Raw genomic sequence first — 24028 nt, forward strand, 5'->3', positions numbered from 1 at the left:
ATTTTTACTTACTTGCGTTTGTGGCATCGGTTTGATTTTATTTTCGCTACTTGCGCTACAGAAATGAGCTGACATAAACGCGGCAAAAGCAAGCAAGAAATGCACCTTAGGGCGCGTCAGTTTCGATCAACCGAGTGCCGGATTGCAAGCTGCAATTTAGACGCCGGTCGCCGTGTGGCAGAGTGTGAAAGAGAAAAAAGTTTCCAACAGACGCCCGCAGATAGTTTGTTTATCTATCGTTTTGCACCCGGCACTGGGGGCTGGTGCATCGGTGCAAGATGCAATCGGCGGCGGTGGTGCATCGCCACTCACTAACGGCCTATCTGGAGAAAGATGCTGCACCAGAGCGCGGGGTTCACCGTGGGTTCACCCTGACTCATCGGGAATCTTACATGGGACGTTTTCTTGCTTCGAAAACGTGTTCCAGGGGATCGTTCATTCGTTATGCTGATGATTTAACAATTCAGGTTAAAGGACTACGGAACGGAGTGAAAAGAATTCAGTGGCAATTTCGGCTTCCACTCGCCGGCTAGTGCCATTTTTAGAGCACTCCACAAATTCGCTCCAAACAACACACGCTCCGGGTTGGCTATTTTTATGTTCATTCTTATATCCATATTTTGTTCTATGCGCTTCCCGCGCGGCACCATGACCACCGTCAACACCCGCCGCCATACGGGGCCGTCGTTTGCGCTGGAGGGGTGCAGCCCCTGTCACCGTCCCTCCCGCAGCCTCTCGCAGCCTCCCGCAGATCGGAATCGGAATGCCGTACGGCGCGACAAACGCATCGCGAGCCGCTTGCTTTTAATTCGCGTCGAGCTTTGTTGCACTTTATTGTGGCCCCGTGGTCCGCTGGCCGAGGCCGTGTGTCTAGCGTCACCGACCGAAGATATCGCGGCCGGTGAGATACCTTTAAGGCCCTTTTCTTTTCCTTCGCCTCACATAACTCTCACCCGTCGCGCGCACACACATTTAACGGGCGTATTCGTCTGTATGTGTTTGTGTCGGAAACCGCGAAAATAAAAATAAAAATCGAAGACAGAGAAAGAGAGCGAAGGAGGAGGAAAAAAAGCATAAAAATAATGCACTTTGCATTGCGCGCAAGAGCGCACCGCAAGCGCAACGCACATGCACACAGGCACATGCAGCGCGCAACTGATCTCCGTGGTGGTTCGCACTTTTCTTCCCGTTTTTTTGCTGTTATTTGTTTGAACTCGTTTGCGCAAATTTGTTTCAAGTATTGGCCACGGAACGGAGCGGTCCGCCGAAAGGTCCTCCGATCATCCGCTCTCTCTCTCTGTGGTCCAGCCGCGGCCCTCTCGGGGTCCGGGTCGTTTTGTTGGCGGATGCATTTAGCGTGCAGTGTGCGATTTGCTGGTTTGTGTGGAGTTTTTTTCCCTTTTTCACACACACACGCACACACACACAGACGCGCGAGATGATGCACCCTGATGCATGTGGTTGCATCGGTGCGGGCCCCCGCCAGGCAGCATGCGTTGCTTGCTGTTGCTGTGTCCGGACGTCTGGCGAAGCAAAGATTGCGGCAGGGGTTTTTATTGTTTCATTTCTGGTTTCTTTTCTTTTCGGTTTTGCATTTTAAAGACGTTCGCCCAAGACATGCATCGGTGCCCGGTGGCTTCGGCGCAGGGTTGCCCTGTGGCCCTGACGTTAAATAACATCAACGCATCGAAAGTGCGGCCGCATGTAGGTGTTGACACGCGCACGGCTCGGCTTGGAAATCCGGTCTGCGGATGACCCCCCGTGTCTGCAGCGCTATCGTTAAAGGCCGCGACGCTCTGGCCAGATAATCGGCCACAAATGTGTGTATCGCACGCGCCATTTTTATCTCCGCCGGTCGGAAAACCGGTGTACTGAGATCATTTAAGTCACGAAAGCCCCTTTAAACTGGACCTGTACAATGTGGAAAGAAATGGAACTTTTGAACTATTATTTTGATTAGTTGGAAAATGCCGTGCATCATATGATCGCACTTTTATGTAAGTATTTTTACCAGCCTAGAATTGTGCTCAAGAAGTACTTTTTACTTACTATTTAGCGGCCTTAAAATTTGCAGTGGAAATAAATTTATATTAAAAAAGGAAATTGAAAAAATAGTTCGTGTCGATTATAGCTTCGCTCTCGGAACTTGCTGGACACTTTGCGTGGAAAGGCATATGATTGTGTCTTCCTACTGACGGTGGTTCTGGAAGTTCGAATCTCTTCTCACTGATTGTGTCCTTCTTGGACTTTCCATTTAGTCAACATTACGCGAGTCTATGGCTCATGAAAACCGGAGCCACTTCATTACAGCAACGTTCAATTACGCCCTTTTGAGCTTGGCACCGAATAAAATGTTTCTTCCCTATCTTATCTGCTGCCCCGGTGTGTAATTAAAAATTAGTGTCCGACCGAGGTAGCCGTACCTTGCCCTGCTACAGGTAACATGTTGATTGGATGGTAACAAGCGTTGAGGGGGCATTTTTAGATAGCGTCAAGACCGTGATAAAAAAACCTCCTCACTTAGCACCCCATTACGACAGCTGGTTACGCACTAATTGGCGAGAACGGTGACCCTCTGGGCGTCTCATCTCGTTAGTCACTTAGTTAGCGGTCTATTAAATTCATCACGCACCCCGCGCTGGCCGTGCTTGTCCTTCGAACCCCCTTTTTGGTGGCCCCCCGGGCGGACCAAGGCTCGATGGAGAAAAAGCGGCCCCACGGTTGGTCAACTTTTGCCCAGCGGGGACCCGAATCCCTAGTACCCGTGCTGTTCCTGCCGGTCCGAACTCCGCTTGAATCGACGGGGGTCGGCTACAGTTTCGGTTAACACGTGCGCCTGGGATCGTCCTTTTTCGGCCACGCTCCAGTAAGTCGCCCGACGGACGGGACCCGCCTCGATTGAAGTCCGGCCGGCTGTTTGCTTCCCCCCCCCGGACTGGAGTCGGTTCGGGACTCGGACGGAAAAGATGTTCGCCGCCGGGGGTTAATATGGGGTTAACCACCGATTCGGACCGACCGAAACCCCCGCTCGGTTGCGCCATCGGACGGGAGGGTGTTGAGTTGAGATAATATTTTGACCATTTGCGCTGCGAACCGTTACACGGGGGGGAGTTTCGGGGAAAAATTCGGTAATCTGATTACGAGCCGGAACCAGCGCCCGGGAGTGAAGTGAGCCGAAAAAAGGACGATGAACTTGGTTCCTTGGTGTGTGTTTTTCCCCCGTTTACAACTGGCCGCCCTGAAACATCAGCTGGGCTCATCGTAAAACATGCCGCAGAAACATCAGCTGGTCCGGTTTTCGATCGACGGACGGCCGTCCGAAACGAGGGACACCGGATGGCCGGCAGAGTGGCGGTGGTGGCGGCCCACACGTGTGTGTGTGTGTTTCAAAACAAAACTGACCATCCGCAAGCCGGTGGTGGCTGGGTTACGGTTCCGTTTTTTTCCCAGCCATTTGATGGCTGCGTGTTTGGTATTATTTTTTTCCCCCTAACGGACTCTTTTTAATTCTTTTTTGTTACACACACCACGTGCGTGGTTCGTTTTTAATTCAATGGTCAGATTCAAATCGGGGGAATGTTGTCTCGCTGTCCCTGTTTTCCGGTCGCAGTGCGATCGCTTTCCGTCCATTATCGGATTGCTAATCGGCGAAATGGCGTTAATGGCGATCGTGAAACTATTTTTATCATCCATCCAGCTGATTGAAAGCTGCTCCCGCGATTGACATTTTGGGCTTCTATTGAATTGTGTGAACGAAAAACGGGCCCCAAAAAGGAGGTGTCTTATTAACCCCAGCAATTCTTCGTCCTAAACGGATCGGAAGGGAAACAAGCCCTGAAAGGAGCAGCTCTTCCCGGGCAGCCTGGCGAGCAGCAAAAGGAAATGTTGCGGCTGCCGGGCACCAATTCCTGCGGAGGAAGCATAGTTTCTTGCGCGCATCCGGGACGCCGTCGTCCGCGGTGACGCGCGTGAGCGAGACGGCAAACGGGCCCGCAGATGCCCGGCCTCCCGCCGATGCCACGTGGCGTTCCACGACGGGACGGATGATGGTTCTTTAAAAATAAAAAAGCGCGCGGAGGTTGTTTAACGCAGCGAACTGCAGCGCTTGCCGATGCCGGCAAGGCAGGCTGCGAGGGAACCCGCCGAAAAGAAATGGTAGCGCGACCGAGGGCCCAGTTGGGGCAGGGCGCGGGGACCTTCATCTTACGGGCCGTAATCGAGTTAGCGAGCATTTTCGGTTCTTCGCACCGAGTTGCGCTTAGATTTCGGTTCTGTTCAGCCAAACAAGGTGGAGCACATTTTTATCTATCGCTTTCGGTCCCGAATACATTAATATCCCGATTTATATTAATATTGCGAACCGTTTCGGTTTAAGTTTGTCCGCGGAGTTTCGTCCGCGAAGTTGTACGGAGTTTCGTCCGCGCTGATTGGCTGCTGAACTCTTTCTAAGCCACACTAAGCCCTCGCCGCGGCAAGGCGCGATCTACTGGGTGGGTGGTATGGTCTGGGGAGAGCTAATGACGGCAATGACTGGCGTTACTACCATAATGCTGATGATGATGCTGCTGCCGCTGACGATGGCGATGATTACCGTCGGCAGCGGCGAAAGTTGTTTAAATAAGAGTAAACCACGGACGAAAGGCATAAAACTAATTCCGCGCCTCGGTTCTGGCACTTAGCGACCCACCGCCGGCCGCGGTGCGTCCGGAAAAATTAGTTTCTCTCGCGGGGAGCTTCCGGCGCCCGGAGGGGAAGCCTAGTATCTAGCTCGGGATGGCTGTAAGGATTCAATTGGTGCAGCGGTGCCGATACAACAATGTTCGGGCTGGAGCCGCAACTGCGTGTAGTATTTCAAATTAAATTCCCGGAAGCGACGGAAGCTGGAAGCCTAAATCATCATTTTGCAGTAAGGCAAAACTGATCGCATCGAATCTATATTTTTCGTATATTTCATTATAGTCATATTTGTAGCTTTACGAAAAGCTGGAAGTGAACCTGTAAAATTTGGAACCACACATCCTTCATTGCAACTAGTCGCAGGAAAGTACATCGGTTCTTCTGCTTTACAGCAGCATCCTGGCTGCAGACTTTAATTGATTGCGCTCAAAAATTTTCATAATGAAAAATGTAGAACATTTCTGTTACAAAAACCACAAGGCGCAAGTTGATGGTTGCAAAAGGCGCCCAAGAGAGTCCAGAGCCAACGTTGATGGAAACTTGCTTCAAAGCAACGCATCGCAATACAAGGACTTCGGGTGTCCTTCGCGAGGTTCAGTGTCCCAGAGTCTGTGTCCGAGTGACCTTCAGCCACGCAGCTGAGGCCAGATAACAAACTCACCGATACAGAATTCCATGTGGTGTAGCGGCAGCTGCTTGTAGTGGTTCCGCACGAAGAAGATGTTCTCCAGGATGTGGGACAGCCGCAGCAGGAACAGGCTATCGACGTCCATGAGATTGTGCGTGTCGTAGCTGCCGCACAGTTCGTGTACGTCCGTCACGATCGCCTGTAGCCGCCGGCGGACGGTCTGGCCGCGTGCATCCTGGCGCTTCCGTTTGCCCTGCCCGGCAGGAGCAGGCGCCTCCCCGGCATCGTTCCGCAGCCAGTAGTCGTGGTTGATGAGAATCTCGTTCAGGTACGATTCCATCGGTTCGTTGAGCGGGACATTCTTCAGCCGCAGCTCGCCGTACGCCTTGGCGATGATCAGTATCTCGTCCTCGTACCGAAGTCGCTTCAGCGAAATCAGATACTCGAACAGCTGCAGGTTGCCGCGCCGGATCAGCAGATAGTACGCGAGGTGGTCTTCCAGGTGCTCCGTCTCGCAGCGGATCAGGTGCTTCGCCACCTCCTCCAGGTTGTTCTCGAGCGCCAGCTCGGACGCGGTCAGGCGCTTCTTGTTGAGTGCGTTGCAGTCGGCGCCGCGTGCCACCAGCAGCTCGATCAGCTCGGCCCGGTGCCGGCGGGCGAACACGGACCGGTGGAGCGCCGTGTTGAAGAACTTGTCGTCCCGGGCGTTAACGTCGGCCCCACCGTCCAACAGGTGGCGCACCTTGTCCAGGTCGCCACACTGGACCGACTCGAACAGCATTCTGTTGCCCGCCGCCGCGTGCCGCGTCCTGCGTTCGAACTGTACCGGGGGCTGGCCGTTAGTTGGCCAGCTTCCGACGACACATGGCTGCGTGTGCCTGCGCTTCGCTTGCCGGCCGCAAAAGTCAAAACTATTCGAACGATTGGTTTTCTTCCCCACACAGACTGGAACACGGCTAACGGAACATCACTCGGGCGCACTGTAGTTTCTGTGGGGGCCGTGACTGAATGATGCGTACTTTAGGAACACTGTGCATTCGGGAAAATCGGAAATAGAAATGTAACCGGAAATGCCAAAGTAAAAATCCGGTGCAACACTTCACTACGTTTGGCAAACTTATATACAGAGAGAGGGAGAGAGAGATAACAAAAGAAAGGGAATTTCGAAGGATTGGTGCTCAGCGGCGTTGGCCACTGGCCGTTGATGGCACTGGTACCGTGTGTCCTGCTGGTCGTGGTCGTGGTCGTCCTTCCGCACCGGGGACCATCTCGCGACAGACTGATGGCTCGCGCTCCGAGGCACACTAGTCGATGGCCGCGTGGCTTGCCCGCTGTCGGCCTCGCAAAGGATTGCGCGTGTCGCGAAGACGATAAAAAAATCCCCCACCGGAAGCGGGACCAACAAGACACCACGCGACGACGGGGGCGCGCGCGTTTCTGAAGTTGTTTAAAAACGATTCCGTTTGGTTTCCACCGCCGAAAGTTGCTTAAAACTTGGCGAACGCGCGTTTGCCAGCCGTACACCCACACACACACACAGCCACACGCACCACGGCACGACCCCACGAGCGCGGGTGCGCGAATGCGCGCTATCTTTCGCTGCGAATATGCACCGGCCAGCTGCAAGCCCGAAGCGCGCGCCTCGTGAAACGCATCCACACCAACACACGCGCAAACACCCTCGCATGCAATGGCCGGCACGGAGCGGAAACGGCGCCTAGAAAGGGAAAGGGTGCGCGGGTGCACTGGCTCACCTTCACCCGTGGTCAACTCGCGAGAGACTGTTTACGTTTTGGTTTGGCGTTTTTAAACTAAATCGCTCGCGTTCGCGGGTCGTTCGGTAGTTTCACCCACTTTCTGTAGAAGTTTACTTTTCATTCACTGAATCGATTGACCATTTCTGGTTTGGTCGGTTATGTGCTTCCTTCCAGTCACACAGACACTCCGGTCGGAAGCTGGTTTCAAACGCACCACGTTTTAGCGGTTCTTGACTTTGTTGATAAACCGCAGACCGACGACGGAACAGAGCGAACTCACGGAACGGAATGAACGGACGGAATGTGTCTGGTTGCCGGTCCACCTCCGCCGCGTACGGAAGTAACGACGGAGCGGGCAGCCGCCGAAAAGGGACACAAAAGGGTTAACGTACCAACACACGCAGACACAGACCATGCTGGCGCTGCTGGTGTGCGAACGCTCGGGTGGCGCACGTTGCCGTTCGGGTTTCGGCTTCGGGTTCCGGCCCGTTCGGGCTCGGCACTCGCTATTTCGGTAGCAAAAAGTAAACAAGGACTCACCCAGGATCCGGCGGGAACCTTTTTCTGCGGAACGTTTGAATTTGGTGTCCATTTGCTGCACCACGTGGCAACGTCTTACAGCAAAACTGGTACGGTGAGAACATATAAATTCGTGGCATTGAAAAAGTATAATAAAAATCGGGCCTGTGTTTTGTGGTTAAAACGTCTGAGATGGACAAAGTTTTCCAATACTTCCAAAGTTCCAACACAACACTCAGAAATACAGTGGAAAGCGAAAAGAAGTTTAGTTACTACTGAACGTTGGAATAATATGTGAAAATATGAGTGCACCTTCGTTTTAAATTGCCCTTTTGAAACTTTGAATATTGGTTTGTACGATAAATGACATTTTGATTTAATCTCGTAGACTGGTACGTCCATTGGTGGCCATGAGTAAGTTTGAGTTGTTAGTGTTTCTCAGCCGGTTTTCGGCTTGTATGGTGGCAAGCTGCTCTAAGGAGTTTCTGCTATAATATATGTTGTTTAAATCATCATTGGGAAACAAAAAACAATGGCATAACACCTGGGCATATTTGAAAAGACACCAACAACAAATTACAACAACAACAGAATTACCTAAGCCAATCAAAGTAATCTGAACCAACTGCGGACTGTAGAAAGGTCCGCATGACAAAACCCCGATGTTTGGTAATTTTGTTTGGTTTTGGGTGGAATGGAATGGTGAAATTTTCTTTTGTTTCGATGGTATCTAAATATAAGAAAACTACCATTCACACGTATAATATTTTTATTTGATTTTTGCTCGTCTAAAGTAAATATTTCATCCTCTTATTTTGCCAAATCTCTCTAAATGCTAACCGCTTTCCACTGTATTTCACAATTCAAATATACTGTTATACCGCATCTCGGACGAACTGTTATACTTGTGTGCATCTCCTTGGTTATAGGATGAAACTTTCACCGGGCAGCAGCTGCCATTGCCAACTGTCAACCGGCTTCGCGATGGCGAATTTCAAATTATCAGCAAACGTTTTGTTGTTGCTGCTCGCGCTTGGGTGTTCAAAAGAGACAAGTTTTTAATTATTTTACCAAACACAACGCAACGGCAACATTTGTGAACACTTCCTATTAAGAAAACGCAAATAAAAGTCGCTTCAGTTGTTCGTTCGGTTCAAGATACGATGGGTACCGGTGGACGCTTGGCGGAAGTATCGTCGTACATTGTGGAATTCAACAACCACATTCAATCGTACTTCATTAGCAGTACATACGGCAACGAAACACTCGTTAATCGATGCCTAGAGGTTGCTTTTTAAGGTGTACTGGAAACAGGCGTATTTTATTCATTAGTTCTTGTCGCTTTTCCCTTGCAGAAACTTGCGTCCGATGGAGATTGCGGAACGTTCGATGTCGGGGCGTACGAGTGCAACGTTTTCCTCGTCAATCTGCACAAACTGCTGGGCCACAGCATGAAGAAGACTCAGCTGCTGTGGTCCGTGGTCGGGGTGCTGGAGGTGGCCGTGAACGATGAGCAAACGCGCTTGGCACTGGTCAACAAGTTTCGCTTTCTGCCTGTACTTTCGCTACTGCTGCTCGAGCTTCACACTGTGGACCAGCAGAAACGGGTTCTGTCCCTTCTGCACTACCTGACCTACGGTGCCGCGATCGATGGGCAGGAGATTTATGTTGAGAAGCTGATAAAGAAGCTGCTCAGCGTGATCGAACAAAACCATCAGGCCAGCGACCGCTGCGAGTTGGTTCAGCTGGCGCTCTCGATACTGGTGAACCTGTGCCACCGGGATCTGTCCACGACGTTCGTGCTCACGCGTAACACGAACATCTCCCGGCTGTGTAACCAAATCAAGCAGTTTGGTCTGCTGGCCTGTCGCATGTACATCGTGTTGGAGCAGAACGACTACATCAAGGAAATGGATCTGCACTATCTGCTGCGGATGAGCTTCGAGGAGGTGCGGCTTTTGTTGGCGTCAAAGAACAGCTTCAGCTTGCGCCATGTAGTGGACTTTTTGCGGTACGTGAAGACCTTGAACGATATGCGTGAGAGCGAACCCGTGAAGGCAGCCCTGACGGACGAATACTTCAGCCGTGATGTGAAGGAATTCTTGCAATCGATTGAAACGTATTGGGACGATCAGTCGAAGCTGGACGAGAAAAGAGACGGGTCGAAAAAAGCCAAACTTAAAACGGACTTTCGGAGCACTACGGATGGGTTGTTCGACATACTGGAGTGTATCGTGTCGCTGAAACCGGACGATGGTGAACTGTACCGCAAAATTTGCGAAATCGGTCCTATCCGGCTCATTAACAATGCGCAGGAGGATTGTTCGAAGGCCGTCGATTTGCTGCGCACCATTCTGGAGAAACACCCGAAGGACACGGGCTTTGCGGCGGGCTGCAAAGCGGTGCTCGGTCCGTTGATGGAGATGATTTCGAACAATGACGATCTGCCTCTCGTGGCTGCCTTCGCGCGACTACTCGCCGCGATCGGAAGATCGCTGAACGCAACGGATGAGACAATGGACCAGATTGCGGAACAGTTCTATCAGCATGTGTTCGGGCAGATGTTGAATCAATCGCGTGACGCTTGCTCGTTTGATTATTCTCTCGGTAAAGGACCGTCCCGGATGTACCTTTGGTCGTTGCACGCCTTCAACGAGCTTGGCCACCTCTCTCCTACACTGTGGTATGCGAAAGTAGCGAATCTGCTCAAGCAGAAACCGATTCAGTTCCTGATCGCCAAAGGACTTACGGATGGTGGTGATGTGGAGTTGTTGGAAGCGATGCTACTGGTAGCTACGTCGAGTGACTTTCCGAAGCGCAAGGTCGCTTTAATGATAGAAATGGTGAAAAATAATGTAACAACGAACACGACGACAAATGGCAGCAGTTTCATGACCGCACAGGACCGACTGCAACCTATGGGGCCGCCAACGGGATACTCTTTCATCCGCGTCATGGGTAGAGATCTGCAGGAACGGATGGATCAAACGGTGGTGCAGATGCAAGATGCGAAGGCGGCAGGGCTGATAAACGATGTGGAAAAGTCGGAGCTGGTCGAGTTCTACACGTACAAGATTAACATGCAAACGAACCTGATGATGGACTTGCGCAACAGCCTGGAATCGACTTCTTCCCAAATCACGACGCTGATGCACCAGAACCAGCTGCTGATGGCCGAAATCGAAAAGAGTCAGAAGAAAAGCTTACCACTTCTTTTGAAGGAATCTGCGTAAGTATAGCTTCTGTCCGTTCCATGGAACCGTTTGAGTGCGTTTTATTGATTTCTATTATCATCGCAGCTTGGAAAACGAAAACCGACTCTTGGAACGAGAGCTGGTCCAGATGAAGGCGGCCGCCGCGTCGTACGACAAGAAGATGAGCCACATGAAGCAGGAAATGTCCGAGTACGTTAAGAAGTACGGTGAAAAGAGCCAAAAGTGTGCGGCACTGGTCAAGGAAATCGAACACCTTCGCACGCGAGATAACAACTACGAAAAGGAAAACAAGCGATTGCTACAGGAACTGGCAATGATGGTGAGAGTACTGTTTTCGGAACATTCTGATCGTAATAAAGTGGCAACTTATCTCCCCTTTGCAGACCAAGAATCGTGATGATGCGCGTAAACTGTTGAAAGTAGGTGAAGAGGATCGACAGAAGCTCACCGAGCAGCGCGATGCCGAGCGCAAACAGTTCGAGTGTAAGGTGCGCGAGCGTGAGCGGGAAATTTCGAAGCGCAACGATCTGGTGCAGCAGCTGGAAGCAACATTGGTACAGCGGGACAGCTCAATTGAGTCGCTGGAGAAGATTTCGAACGAACTGCGCGAGAAGGTGAAAGAACGCGAAGATCGTATTGTCCAGGTTGAGTCGGACCTGAAGGAAAGCGAGAGGATACAGCAAGCGATCTACAGTTTGATGAACAAGAGTAAAAAGTAGGGATGACACAAATTTGATGGACCCCGTCTGGCGTGGTCCACGTTTTCGTTGTGACCGTGCGTGTATATTTTGTATTATTATTGCACCCAAATTTGCTACTAAAATCATCGCTAACTTTATAAATAACTAAATAGACAAAATGATTTGAGCGTATTAAAGAGTGTCATTGTTGATGATGGCAATAAGTTCCGGATTCGCCAGCATAGTTTGGTGAGTACCGTCGATGATTTTGACGATCAGCGATGATTGTGTGAACTTGCTGAGGCCATAATCCTCATCAATGTCTGCTATCATTCTAGATCGTACCAAAACTAGTGGCGCGTTTACCCGTTCCTTCGCGTCCGCACTCATGTTCATTGTAGCTTTAATACGGTGGAAAAGAATGCTCATCATTTTGCGTGAGTAGTCCTCGGAAAAGGGAGTCAGTTCGCGTGCCACTTGCATTAGCTTCTCAACCCGTGCATGGTACGTAGGTTCATCCATTATGGGTTTAATGATATCTTGCGTTGTCGTTTGCAAGATAAACGAAAGGACGAGTGTGAGGATCGCCATCTGTACGTGCTCATCATCCGCTCCGGTAAGATGGTGGCTCGCGAACCGTTGAAGATACAGCGGAGAGCCATCGACCATCATTAGCTTGCCGTGCAGTGAATGCGCCTCCAGGCGCTTTACGATTTCGAGGGCCAACAGAGACCCAAACGAGTATCCAATGACCAGAAATTGTTTGCATTTCGCGAAGACCGCTTCAAACATTTCTTCAAACACGGAGTCCACGATGCCGGGAATGGTTTGTTCATCGGTGGCCTTGGCGAAGGATTGCAGTATGAAGGTAGGAGCATTGATCTCGGAGGCAATTTTCGTCCAAGCTGGGCTGCAAACGGATTCGATGCCTGGAATGATTAGAACGGCCAGATCATACTCAAGATCGTTCGATCGAGACGGTAAACGGAGAACCGTGTGATGGCTAGCTGTTTCGTCACCGAAACTAGCCAGCAAGTCCTCGAGCTGCAACTGTTTGGCAACGGACTCTTGAGCTTCGTTCTCTGCCTTGGAGTCGGCTAGTTTCTGCAACTTGGAGAATGTCAGCGTGCGCAAATCCTGAGGAGTCAAAATGATGTCAAAGTCGCGTTCCAAGACCTGTCGAATCTCGACAGCCATCAGCGAGTCCATGCCGATGTCGGCCAGGGTGCTTTCAACGGAAATGGACTTCATGTCGCGAATATTCATAATATTCATAACAGCTTCAACAATGTTCTTTGCCCCACCGCTGGAGCTGCGCTTCTCGGCCACCACCATGCTGGCCACGATGGGTTCGCTCGACGAGAGAAGTTGATCGAGCACCTGTATGCAGGAGGAGAGTCTCTGCTGAAGGGTTCCACCGATCTCCATATCGATTTTGTCCTCCTGCATGTCGGCCACAATGCCGACCTCACCGATTGCGCCCCATTGGATGGCTTTTCCAGGTAGCCCATCAGCGACCCGACGTTCGATGATGCGTTCCATAATGGAGTTAGCCATACCGTAGTTAGATTGGCCAGCGTTGCCCCGACCGCACGAAACGCTAGAGAAAACGACAAAGTGCTTGAGCATTGGGCACAGCTCTCGACTGACGACGTCAAGATGCTGCGTAGCATTCGCCTTGGGAGCAAGACACTCTGCAAATTTGTCCACCGATTGGTTCTCGATAATGGCGTCCCTGAGCTGAACGGCCAGGTTGAAGATTCCAGCGATAGGTCCCAAGTCGATTGCCTGGTGCAGCAACCGACGACATCCTTGTTCGGTAGCAATGTCTTCGGTCGAAATGTGCACATTCACGCCATAAGTCTTCCAGGTGCTGTGTTGTAAGAATAGAATACTTGTGCAGGATTTCTGGACAACTATTGATGGGGAAACAGTTTGAAAAAGGACTTACTTTATGCGATATTGCTGGTAAGGTTTCGTCACTCCTCTGCTTGAACTGAGCAACAGTTTCCGGCATCCTCGAATGATTAACCAATCAGCCAACTCCAGTCCAAAGCCACCAAGGCCTCCAGCAATAACGATGCTTTGTTCCGGGTGACAGTAGATCCGCGGAAGGTATGATATCGGAACGGAAGTGAGATCGTTCTCGTTGTCACGAATCTTGAGCACCACTTTCCCTATGTGCTTAGCGGTAGCCAAGAAACGGAACGCTTGTTCGATCTCATGTGCTTGGAAGATGGTCGTGGGCAGAGGCTGAATGATTCCCCGTTTCATGTCATTCATTATGAGCTTTTGTAAGTGCTTCATCAGCTCTCGCTTTTCTCTAAACATCAGATCAACCAACACCGCCGAGAAGGAGAGTCCCTTCTGGAAGAGCGACATCGCCAGCTTGGAGTCCTTCATCATGTCGTACTTTCCAATTTCCAGAAAGTGTCCACCTTTGGCCAGACAGCGTACCGATGCCTGAAGCTTTTCCTCGGAGAGAGAGTTTAGCACGAAGTCAACGCCACGACCGTTGGTGCGTAGTTTGATGAGATTTTCGAAGGTAATGTCCCGCGAGTTGCCGATGTTGTCTGGATTTAAGGCTGGGAAGTAACTCAACAAAAACTCCCGTTTCTCTTTTGTGCTCACAGTGGTGAACACGTCCAGGCCGTATGCTAAGCACACACGAATGGCAGCTATTCCAATGCCTCCGGTTCCAGCGTGGATGAGAATGGAGTTTCCTTTCCGGATTTGTGAGCAGATAAAGAAGGCAGTATACACCGTAGCGTAAACTGTCGGAATGGTGGCAGCCTGTTCTAAGGTAATTTCTTCGGGTACTTCCAGAGTGAAGAGAGGGTCAGCTTCAATCAATGTTGCCATTGAGCCTGCTGGTATGATTCCCATGACGCGCTTTCCCGTCGTGGTGACTCCAGAGTACTCGAATCCTAAAACACACTCTTGCTCCAATCTGCTAGTAAAAGATGTATCTAGAGTCAAGCGTCCAGTGGCAAGCATAACATCTTTGAAGTTAAGTGAACTATACACTACTCTAATCAAAGGAATTTTTGAATTGCGTTCGCTAAGCGGACCGGTCATCCATGCGAAGGACGAGAGATCGCCAGGCTTGACGCAGTTTGCAAAACAGTGTTCAGCCGTTGGTTGAGGTTGGATGTCCTCGGATAGTTTGAAATGGCGATAAGAACCCCATTGTCCGTTCCGATATACGTTGATGGCCAGCCCGAGGTCAATTTGTTCTTTGTAGAATTCATCGGTTGGATCGAAGGAAGGCGCCGTAGGATCATCGATGAAAAAGCAGGAGACGTTTTGCACATTGGGTTCCTTGCGGATGCAGTTAACAAGACCAATGATTCCAGACCAAGCATCGTCCTGAGCGTAGAGAATTATTGGATTAGTTTTGATCTGTTGTTTGAGTTCCATCAACCAATGGTGGTTCGGGTCATTTCTGGAGACTTTGATAACGTGTGCATCGACAGAAGTGTTCAGAGCTGATCGCTTCTGCTTCAGTAGCAGGAGTATTTCACCTGCCACCGTTATCGTGCTCACTAGCTGCAAGCGGCGATGGCAATTTTTGATTTTGTATTGTGGAGTTTCACGCAGAAGGATGAAACCCTGATCCGAAAGACAGTTGATGGCATCCGATATGAATTCGTCATCTGCAAACAGATTTTCGCAAATCAGTAGCAGCACGTTTCGTTGCTTCATGAGCTTGTCCTCTGAGATGGTGACGTTCGGTATTGGCTCAGGTTTTTTGTTGGAGAGAGAGTGAGTTGAGCTTTGATCAACGGGAGGTCTCCTATGGCATCTCCGAAAAGTGAAAGTACCGGCGATCGTGTTGGTGAGTGCACCTCCGTGACCGTAAAGAGCAGTGTGGGTTGATTTTCGAGAATAGTTTGGATGATTACAGATGCTGCATCGGCTGGTTGAAGAGTATGCTGAGGATAAAATGGAACAAACTTGTAGCTCTCAAGAACTGGCACTCCGGGCGGAAGGCGACGGGCGATGGTGCTTGCATTGAGTCCCTGGATCGTAATCGCACCACATTGCAACAGATTCAGATCGCGGTTCAGCGCCACCGTGTAGTAGGGCATTCCATTGTCGTAGTTAAGCCAGTTCTTTTGATGCACCGGATCGATTTTAATGGAATCGATGCGAGTAGGAATTACCAACGATCTTGAATCTTCGGCTATTATTGCCACTTGCAGTATGCAGTCCAACAGGGCCGTCCAGTTCTGTTTCCACTCGATCTTCGCGCATCTACCATCGGTGGTAGACTCAATCACGGATTTGAATAAACCCCCATAGTGATATCCTCGAAGACGAAGCTCTTTGTAAAAATCTTTCGTCGGAAGAAGCTGTGATTCTGAATCGTTTCGCCGCGATGGTACGAGGCTTGGAGTATAGTTGTGGAGTTTCCGCACTATTCCTGTCACCACCAGGGCAGACCCTTCCATCACTTCAAAGTGCCCAGTAATGCTGTTGATTTCGATGAAAAGGGTAACTACTTGGTCGTTCTTAAGAGTAGTTGCGCGTAAAAATTCCACTTGACAAAACTCGATCGGAACCTCATCTTTTATCGTGCCACCCGCACTGGTGAAGGAGTCCCAAACAAGGTTCAGATACTCGGTAGCAGGAATTAGGATCCTTCCATCGATGCAGTGGCCAGCAATGTACTCTTGTTCTGCAAGTGTGACCATATACTTGAACGTCCTTTGGTCGGACATTTTTTTCGAAACAAAACTGCTTATATGCCAGTTGAAAGAATGATCCCAGCGAATCAACGGCGAGATCATGGGTGTTTCAACTGACACCGGGAAAGAAACCCGTGGATATAGGTCCAGCAAGTTACAGTTTCTACCGTTGAGAAATGCTCTGAAAACGAAACAAAACTGTTAAATGACACATTATACGTTCAGTAGCAGTTGCTCGCGAACTAGTTGCTTACCGTCCTATGGTGCTAAGGAAGCATTTCAAAACACTGTCCGTCGACTGAATCGACGGCAAAGGCTGCAGCACAACGGTGTCACTGTCGATCCTGTTGAACAACTCATTAAGGCCCTTTGGATCGTAAATTTTGAACGACAACTCCGCAGTTGAGTTGATCCAGTTGTTGGTGGGCTTTGCAAAGTTGAACGACTGCAAAATGGAGCTCAGTTTGGATTTTAGCGCATGGTCCGTGATGATTTCCCTGTAGTTGAATGTTTCCGGGTTGTTGAACGATGCCAGCAGTGCACCGTGAGCAAAAGCGACCCGGATGGCATCGGGAAGCGTTAAGACCCCATCAATGTATGCACAGGTAATTTGACCAACAGAGTACCCACCGTACAGATCAATCTTGAGGCCAAGCGACTTGAGGACATTGTAAATGCCAATCTGCAAAACCAGTGTCCAAACCACCCTGTGGAGGGTATTCACCTGACACTCTTTGTCGAAAATAGTGTCCAGTTCAAAACTTTCCAGTAAGTTGATACACTGCTTCAAGGAGGCTTTGAAAGTGGGGAACTTTTCAAACGATCGCAGAGTTGTTTTCCAATCGTAATCTAGCTGTCCGAAGATTAGAACCATTTTCGGGAATGATTTCTTGATCTTGGCGACATTCTTTTGAACGAGCTCAGCGGTACCATCGTTACGGCCCGTGTAGATAGCGTAGCCGCGAGTGTCCATTCTTGCCATCGCTTTTCTTTGGATGTTGTGAGTGAGTGCGTACAGTTCCGCATCGAAGTTTTGCCCAGCAAGGCTTTCGAGAAATGTATCCACCGCTTCCATCGTACGTCCGCTCCAAATGATCAGTCGCGGGAGGTCGTCTGAAGGATATCCACCATTGATTTTTTCCTTACTTCCTGTGTGTAACAACACGTGCGCGTTGGCACCACCAAACCCGAACGAATTCACTGCCACCAGTGGGCCCTCGAGCGGTGTCGGTTGGTCAACCACTTTGAGCTTCCCGTTGAGCAGCGCCGGGACATCCGTCCGGGGCTCGGTGTAGTTAATGTTCGGCGGAATGAGCTTGTTCTGCATTGCGATGATGCACTTGGTGATGGAACAGATGCCAGCGGCTGCTTCCGAGTGGCCGATGTTCGATTTAACCGAACCCACCAGCAGCGGTTCCGTGCGGCCCGGACAAAACACCTTCTCGATGGCGTCACACTCTTCCGGATCGCCGACGATCGTCCCGGTGCTGTGGGCCTCGACATAGCAGATGTCCTTGGGATCGTAGGGCACTTCGGAGTACAGCTCATCCAGCAGCTGCTTTTGGATTTTGTTCGACGGGAAGGTGATTCCCTCGAGCTTGTACCGTCGCAGTTGGTTTTCGTGTTGACAACGTGCGCGTAAATGCGTTTGGCATCCTTTGCCTTCTGCAGCAGAATAACGGCATTGGCTTCGGAGCGCGAATAGCCTGACGCATTTTTATCGAACGGCCGACAGTATCCATCCGCAGCCAGAACTCCCAGGAGTGCAAACTGCAGCGTGATGTACGGATGGAGAGTAAGATTGGTACCAGCCACAAAGGCAGAATCGCACTGTCCCTGACGAATAGCTTTGCAGGCCCAGTCGAGTGCGTACAGTGAACTACTGCAGGCCGTGTCAACTGCCATGGTGGGACCCTTTAAGTCAAGAGCGTGGGCAATCTTAAGGGCAAGCATGCTTCTTGAATAGCTGGAACGATTCGGTAAATCACACCCATTACTGGCAGCACTTACAACGTTTAGCACGTGTCTTTAAACGAAACACTCATTTACCCAGGCATCACGTTCTTGTAGTTCGTTTGCACCTTCTTGTACGTCCAGTAAGTTTCTGTCTCCACCATGGACACTCCGACAAACACACCCGTGTTGGTGCCGCGCAAATCGTCCAAGTGAAGTCCGGCGTCCATTACCGCTTCGTGACAGTGCTCTAGAAGCATCCGCTGCTGAGGATCCATCGTGTGCGACTCCTTGAAGCTGTAGCCAAAGTAATCGGCATCAAACTTTTCCAGATTGTTCAGTTTACCGAGCCTTTTCGGGATGTCCGGGTGAGTATGACGCCAGCGATCCTCCTTGTCGTCCACGAGATCGACCTATAGTCGTTGCACAATCATGATTTCTTTTACTTTGTTAACTTTGAGTGTACGGCTGACCATTTTTATTACCTTGTTGTAGAGGTTTTGCGCAAACAGTTGCACATTGTTCGACCGCGGATACCGTCCCGATAATCCCGATAGAACGATCGATTTTTCCGATTCGATCGGAGCAACTGGAAGCAAATTAGTCTTCATTGCTTTGGTAGGTGAACTTGAATGATCGTCGGCAATTGATCGAAAGTAATTTATATGTTTCCTTCCTTGAAGCAGGCAATTTGCAATCGCATAATTAGCGGCCGTAAATTTGCATGCCTTGACGACACGTTAGCGACTCACGTAAGACTAGCGAGTTTGGCACTCGAGTGGTGGGGTGTAAACAGTTTTCGAAAAAGGTTAATGCGATTCACACTCTTTGGAAGGCTCGTGATGAGTATTGACCATTTGGCTGTGTGAAACCGTGCGATGCCGTTAGGTTGCAATTTGCATCAGACGAATACGTTGGCTGTTACGAGCATGGACTAATGAGTTCTACGGAAACCAGAAAATAATTTGACTTATCAAACCGACAGAGGGATTGTGCGTGGTAGATACAAAAAATTACTAAATTTGTGTGGATTTACGAAGGCAGAAAAATGGTGTTGGTGTTGGTTTTCTGCTTTATTGCTCACTAATTTAACGATACATAAATACGCAAAGTGTAATAAGTGGACCCGTATGTCCCCGCAGGAACCTTTTATAGGGTGTCCTTGTTGATGATCTCGATCAATTCTGCGTTCGAAAGCATCGTTTGATGAGTGCCATCGATGATCTTCACAATAAGCGATGCAGTGGTGAATCCACTCAAACCGTAGTCTTCTTCGATATCGTTGATCATGCCGGAACGAACTAAAACCATTTGAGAAACCAACTTTTGCTTCGTCTCGGTGCTCATATTCATCGCTGCTTTCAACCTGAAGAACAAGACACGCATCATCTTCCGGATGTAGTCTGGTGAGAAAGGATTTTCGTCGGTGCGGAGCTCTAGCATTTTGCTAACACGACCCTCGTACGAAGATTCACTCATGATTTGCTTCATCGTATCGGATGAAACTGCTGGTAAAGCAAACGACAGCACAAGACTCAGTATATCTGCCTGCAGATGTTCATCGTCCGCCCCGGTAATATGGTGGCTGGCGAAGCGTTGAAGATATAGCGGAGAGCCATCGATCATCATTAGCTTGCCGTGCAGTGAATGCGCCTCCAGGCGTTTTACGATTTCCAGGGCCAACAGAGACCCAAACGAGTATCCAATGACCAGAAATTGTTTGCATTTCGCGAAGACTGCTTCAAACATTTCTTCAAATACGGAGTCAACGATGCCGGGAATGGTTTGTTCATCGGTGGCCTTGGCGAATGATTGCAATATGAAGGTAGGAGCATTGATCTCGGAGGCAATTTTCGTCCAAGCTGGGCTGCAAACGGATTCGATGCCTGGAATGATTAGAACAGCCAGATCATACTCAAGATCGTTCGATCGAGACGGTAAACGGAGAACCGTGTGATGGCTAGCTGTTTCGTCACCGAAACTAGCCAGCAAGTCCTCGAGCTGCAACTGTTTGGCAACGGACTCTTGAGCTTCGTTCTCTGCCTTGGAGTCGGCTAGTTTCTGCAACTTGGAGAATGTCAGCGTGCGCAAATCCTGAGGAGTCAAAATGATGTCAAAGTCGCGTTCCAAGACCTGCCGAATCTCGACAGCCATCAGCGAGTCCATGCCGATGTCGGCCAGGGTGCTTTCAACGGAAACGGACTTCATGTCGCGAATATTCATAATATTCATAACAGCTTCAACAATGTTCTTTGCCCCACCGCTGGAGCTGCGCTTCTCGGCCACCACCATGCTGGCCACAATGGGTTCGCTCGACGAGAGAAGTTGATCGAGCACCTGTATGCAGGAGGAGAGTCTCTGCTGAAGTGTTCCACCGATCTCCATATCGATTTTGTCCTCCTGCATGTCGGCCACAATGCCGACCTCACCGATTGCGCCCCATTGGATGGCTTTTCCAGGTAGCCCATCAGCAACCCGACGTTCGATGATGCGTTCCATAATGGAGTTAGCCATACCGTAGTTAGATTGGCCAGCGTTGCCCCGACCGCACGAAACGCTAGAGAAAACGACAAAGTGCTTGAGCATTGGGCACAGCTCTCGACTGACGACGTCAAGATGCTGCGTAGCATTCGCCTTGGGAGCAAGACACGCTGCAAATTTGTCCACCGATTGGTTCTCGATAAGGGCGTCCCTGAGTTGAACCGCCAGGTTGAAGATTCCAGCGATAGGTCCCAAGTCGATTGCCTGGTGCAGCAACCGACGACATCCTTGTTCGGTAGCAATGTCTTCGGTCGAAATGTGCACTTTCACACCATAAGTCTTCCAGGTGCTGTGTTGTGAGAAAGGAATACTTGATCTCTGGACAACTATTGATGCGGAAACAGTTTGAAAAAGGACTTACTTTATGCGGTATTGCTGGTAAGGTTTCGTCACTCCTCTGCTTGAACTGAGCAACAGTTTCCGGCATCCTCGAATGATTAACCAATCAGCCAACTCCAGTCCAAACCCTCCAAGTCCTCCAGCAATAACGATGCTTTGTTCCGGGTGACAGTAGATCCGCGGAAGGTAAGAAATCGGAACGGAAGTGAGATCGTTCTCGTTGTCACGAATCTTGAGCACCACTTTCCCTATGTGCTTGGCGGTAGCCAAGAAACGGAACGCTTGTTCGATCTCATGTGCTTGGAAGACGGTCGTGGGAAGAGGCTGAATGATTCCCCGGCTCATGTCATTTTTAATGAGCTTCTGTAATTGCTTCATCAGCTCTCGCTTTTCTCTAAGCATCAGATCAACCAACACCGCCGAGAAGGAGAGCCCCTTCTGGAAGAGCGACATCGCCAGCTTGGAGTCCTTCATCATGTCGTACTTTCCAATTTCCAGAAAATGTCCACCTTTGGCCAGACAGCGTACCGATGCCTGAAGCTTTTCCTCGGAGAGAGAGTTTAGCACGAAGTCAACGCCACGACCGTTGGTGCGTAGTTTGATGAGATTTTCGAACGTAATGTCCCGCGAGTTGCCGATGTTGTTTGGATTTAAGGCTGGGAAGTAACTCAACAAAAACTCCCGTTTCTCTTTTGTGCTCACAGTGGTGAACACCTCCAGGCCGTATGCTAAGCACACACGAATGGCAGCTATTCCAATGCCTCCGGTTCCAGCGTGGATGAGAATGGAGTTTCCTTTCCGGATTTGTGAGCAGATAAAGAATGCAGTATACACCGTAGCGTAAACTGTCGGAATGGTGGCAGCCTGTTCTAAGGTAAATTCTTCGGGTACATCCAGAGTGAACACAGGGTCAGCTTCAATTAACGTTGCCATTGAGCCTGCTGGTATGATTCCCATGACGCGCTTTCCTGTCGTGGTGACTCCGGAGTACTCGAATCCTAAAATACACTCTTGCTCTAATCTGTTGGTGCTAAATGTTTCAATCGAGAGTCGTCCCGTTGCAAGCATGACATCCTTGAAGTTAATAGAACTGTATACCACCTTAACTAATGGGCTCGATGCTGGGCGTTCGCTAGCGGACCGGTCATCCATGCGAAGGACGAGAGATCGCCAGGCTTGACGCAGTTAGCAAAACAGTGTTTAGCCGTTGGTTGATGTTGCATGTCCTCGGATAGTTTGAAATGGCGATAAGAACCCCATTGTCCGTTGCGATATACGTTGATGGCCAGCCCGAGGTCAATTTGTTCTTTGTAGAATTCAACGGTTGGATCGAAGGAAGGCGCCGTAGGATCATCGATGAAAAAGCAGGAGACGTTTTGCACATTCGGTTCCTTGCGGATGCAGTTAACAAGACCAATGATTCCCGACATAGCATCACCCTGAGCGTAGAGAATAATTGGCTTTGTTTTGACTTCCTGCTTTAGTTCCAGCAACCAGGAAATCGTTGGATCTTCGGTAGAAACTTTGATAACGTGTGCATCGGCAGACGTACTCATCGTGGACTTTTTCTGTTGGAATAGCATGAATATTTCATTTTCCAGGGGCAGAGTGTTTACAAGCTGCAGCCGACGATGCCCTTCCTTGATGCTGTTTCCAAGAGTTTCACGCAGAAGAATGAAACCCTGTTCCGAAAGACAGTTGATGGCATCCGATATGAATTCGTCATCCGCAAAGAGATTTTCGCAAATCAGTAGCAGCACATTTCGTTGCTTCATGAGCTTGTCCTCTGAGATGGTGACGTTCGGTATCGGCTCAGGTTTCGTGCCGGAGAGAAGAGTAAGATATGCCTTTACCAAAGGAAGATCTCCTATGGCATCTCCGAAAAGTGAAAGTATCGGCGATCGTGTTGGTGAGTGCACCTCCGTGACCGTAAAGAGCAGTGTGGGCTGATTTTCGAGAATAGTTTGGATGATTACAGATGCTGCATCGGCTGGTTGAAGAGTATGCTGAGGATAAAATGGAGCAAACTTGTAGCTCTCAAGAACTGGCACTCCGGGCGGAAGACGACGAGAGATGGTGCTTGCATTGAGTCCCCGTATCTCGATTGCACCACATTGCAACAGATTCAGCTCGGGGTCAAATGTTACAGCATACGTGGGCACAGCATTGTCACTAGTTTGATCGGCAGCCTTTTGCTGTATAGGGTCGATTTTGATGGAATCAATACGGGTGGGAATTACCAACGATCGGGAGTCTACTGCAATGATGGCCACTTGAAGTATACAATCCAAAAGAGCGGTCCAGTTTTGTTTCCATTCGATCCTTGCCCGAGAACCATCTTGGGCGGCTTCGACGACGGACTAGGGTGTTAATGCAGAGAAGTAGTAGTCGTTACAACGACGTCGGCGTTTCGTGGAGCGGGTTTCGAAAGCTGTAACTCATTTGCTACCCACACTGACCATTTTTTCTTTCACACGATCAAAAGCAAGCGCAAGCTGTGCCAAACGATCCGCGATCATGGACACGCGGGTCGCGTGGTTTCATCGGCGCAGCTAAAGAGGCACAACAAACCACTTTCCGGCGCGTGTGTCAAATCGTCGTTACAGCAAAGCTTGGTGAAGAAGCGTCACGCTGAAGCACGCAAGCAAGTCCAACCCACACGCGCGCAAGCATACAGACAGGCAGGCTAACTTGTGATGACGACACACCGAATAATGACCGGCTGGCGAGGCGGTTGCGGACTGGTCGAGGAGAAAGATACAGCCGATCCGTGGCATTGCCTTCACCCATTGTACTACTTAACCGCGATGATCACAGATTCGCAGCAGTGTGCAGCAATACGGAGTTGCGCTGCAAACTTTCGAGCACAAGTCGAGCACTTTGGCTACTCTGATCGAGTAGTGCGCTTAGGCACTAATTCGAGCAATTTGTGTTAAACGTCAAAAGCACGTGCATTTTGTAAACAAAACAAACTGAAGCAACCGTGTCGACAGCGATTAGGCTTGATTCGCCTTGGCGAAGATCAGAA

General features: G+C 49.9%; 4 protein-coding genes across 4 annotated transcripts in view; 1 reads left to right on the forward strand and 3 right to left on the reverse strand.

The window, feature by feature from the left end:
• LOC128275005 (uncharacterized) overlaps nt 1–6086 on the reverse strand; it is a 36783-nt gene extending 30697 nt beyond the window's left edge. Inside the window, exon 1 of the mRNA XM_053013373.1 lies at nt 5339–6086. Coding sequence (XP_052869333.1) covers nt 5339–6086 — 748 coding nt within the window. The remainder of the gene's footprint in view (nt 1–5338) is intronic.
• Nucleotides 6087–8744: 2658 nt separating this feature from the next.
• LOC128271211 (uncharacterized) lies at nt 8745–11515 on the forward strand. The gene is made up of 4 exons (XM_053008654.1): nt 8745–8867; nt 8937–10810; nt 10881–11115; nt 11180–11515. The coding sequence occupies exons 1-4, from the start codon at nt 8745–8747 to the stop codon at nt 11513–11515; spliced, it is 2568 nt and encodes an 855-aa protein (XP_052864614.1).
• Nucleotides 11516–11571: 56 nt separating this feature from the next.
• Nucleotides 11572–18731, reverse strand: LOC128275004 (fatty acid synthase-like). Its single transcript, XM_053013371.1, is given in 7 exon segments — nt 11572–13349; nt 13428–15240; nt 15243–16348; nt 16422–17772; nt 17775–18133; nt 18217–18533; nt 18606–18731. Coding segments are annotated over 7 exon segments (6753 nt in total). The 3' UTR covers nt 11572–11668.
• Nucleotides 18732–19229: 498 nt separating this feature from the next.
• On the reverse strand, nt 19230–23462 carry LOC128271212 (fatty acid synthase-like). Its single transcript, XM_053008655.1, is given in 4 exon segments — nt 19230–20950; nt 21023–22136; nt 22139–23360; nt 23454–23462. Coding segments are annotated over 4 exon segments (4026 nt in total). The 3' UTR covers nt 19230–19269.
• Nucleotides 23463–24028: the final 566 nt, after the last annotated feature.

The sequence above is a fragment of the Anopheles cruzii genome, chromosome 3, assembly GCF_943734635.1.
Source record: "Anopheles cruzii chromosome 3, idAnoCruzAS_RS32_06, whole genome shotgun sequence".
Taxonomy (NCBI): domain Eukaryota; kingdom Metazoa; phylum Arthropoda; class Insecta; order Diptera; family Culicidae; genus Anopheles; species Anopheles cruzii.

Bases quoted from the DNA above. Each gene is read 5' to 3' on its own strand.
- LOC128271211 (XM_053008654.1), top strand. From the start codon at position 8,745: ATGGGTACCGGTGGACGCTTGGCGGAAGTATCGTCGTACATTGTGGAA. The intron at 10,811-10,880 runs GTAAGTATAGCT...TTATCATCGCAG, and splicing joins CTTCTTTTGAAGGAATCTGC to CTTGGAAAACGAAAACCGAC. The intron at 11,116-11,179 runs GTGAGAGTACTG...TCCCCTTTGCAG, and splicing joins TACAGGAACTGGCAATGATG to ACCAAGAATCGTGATGATGC.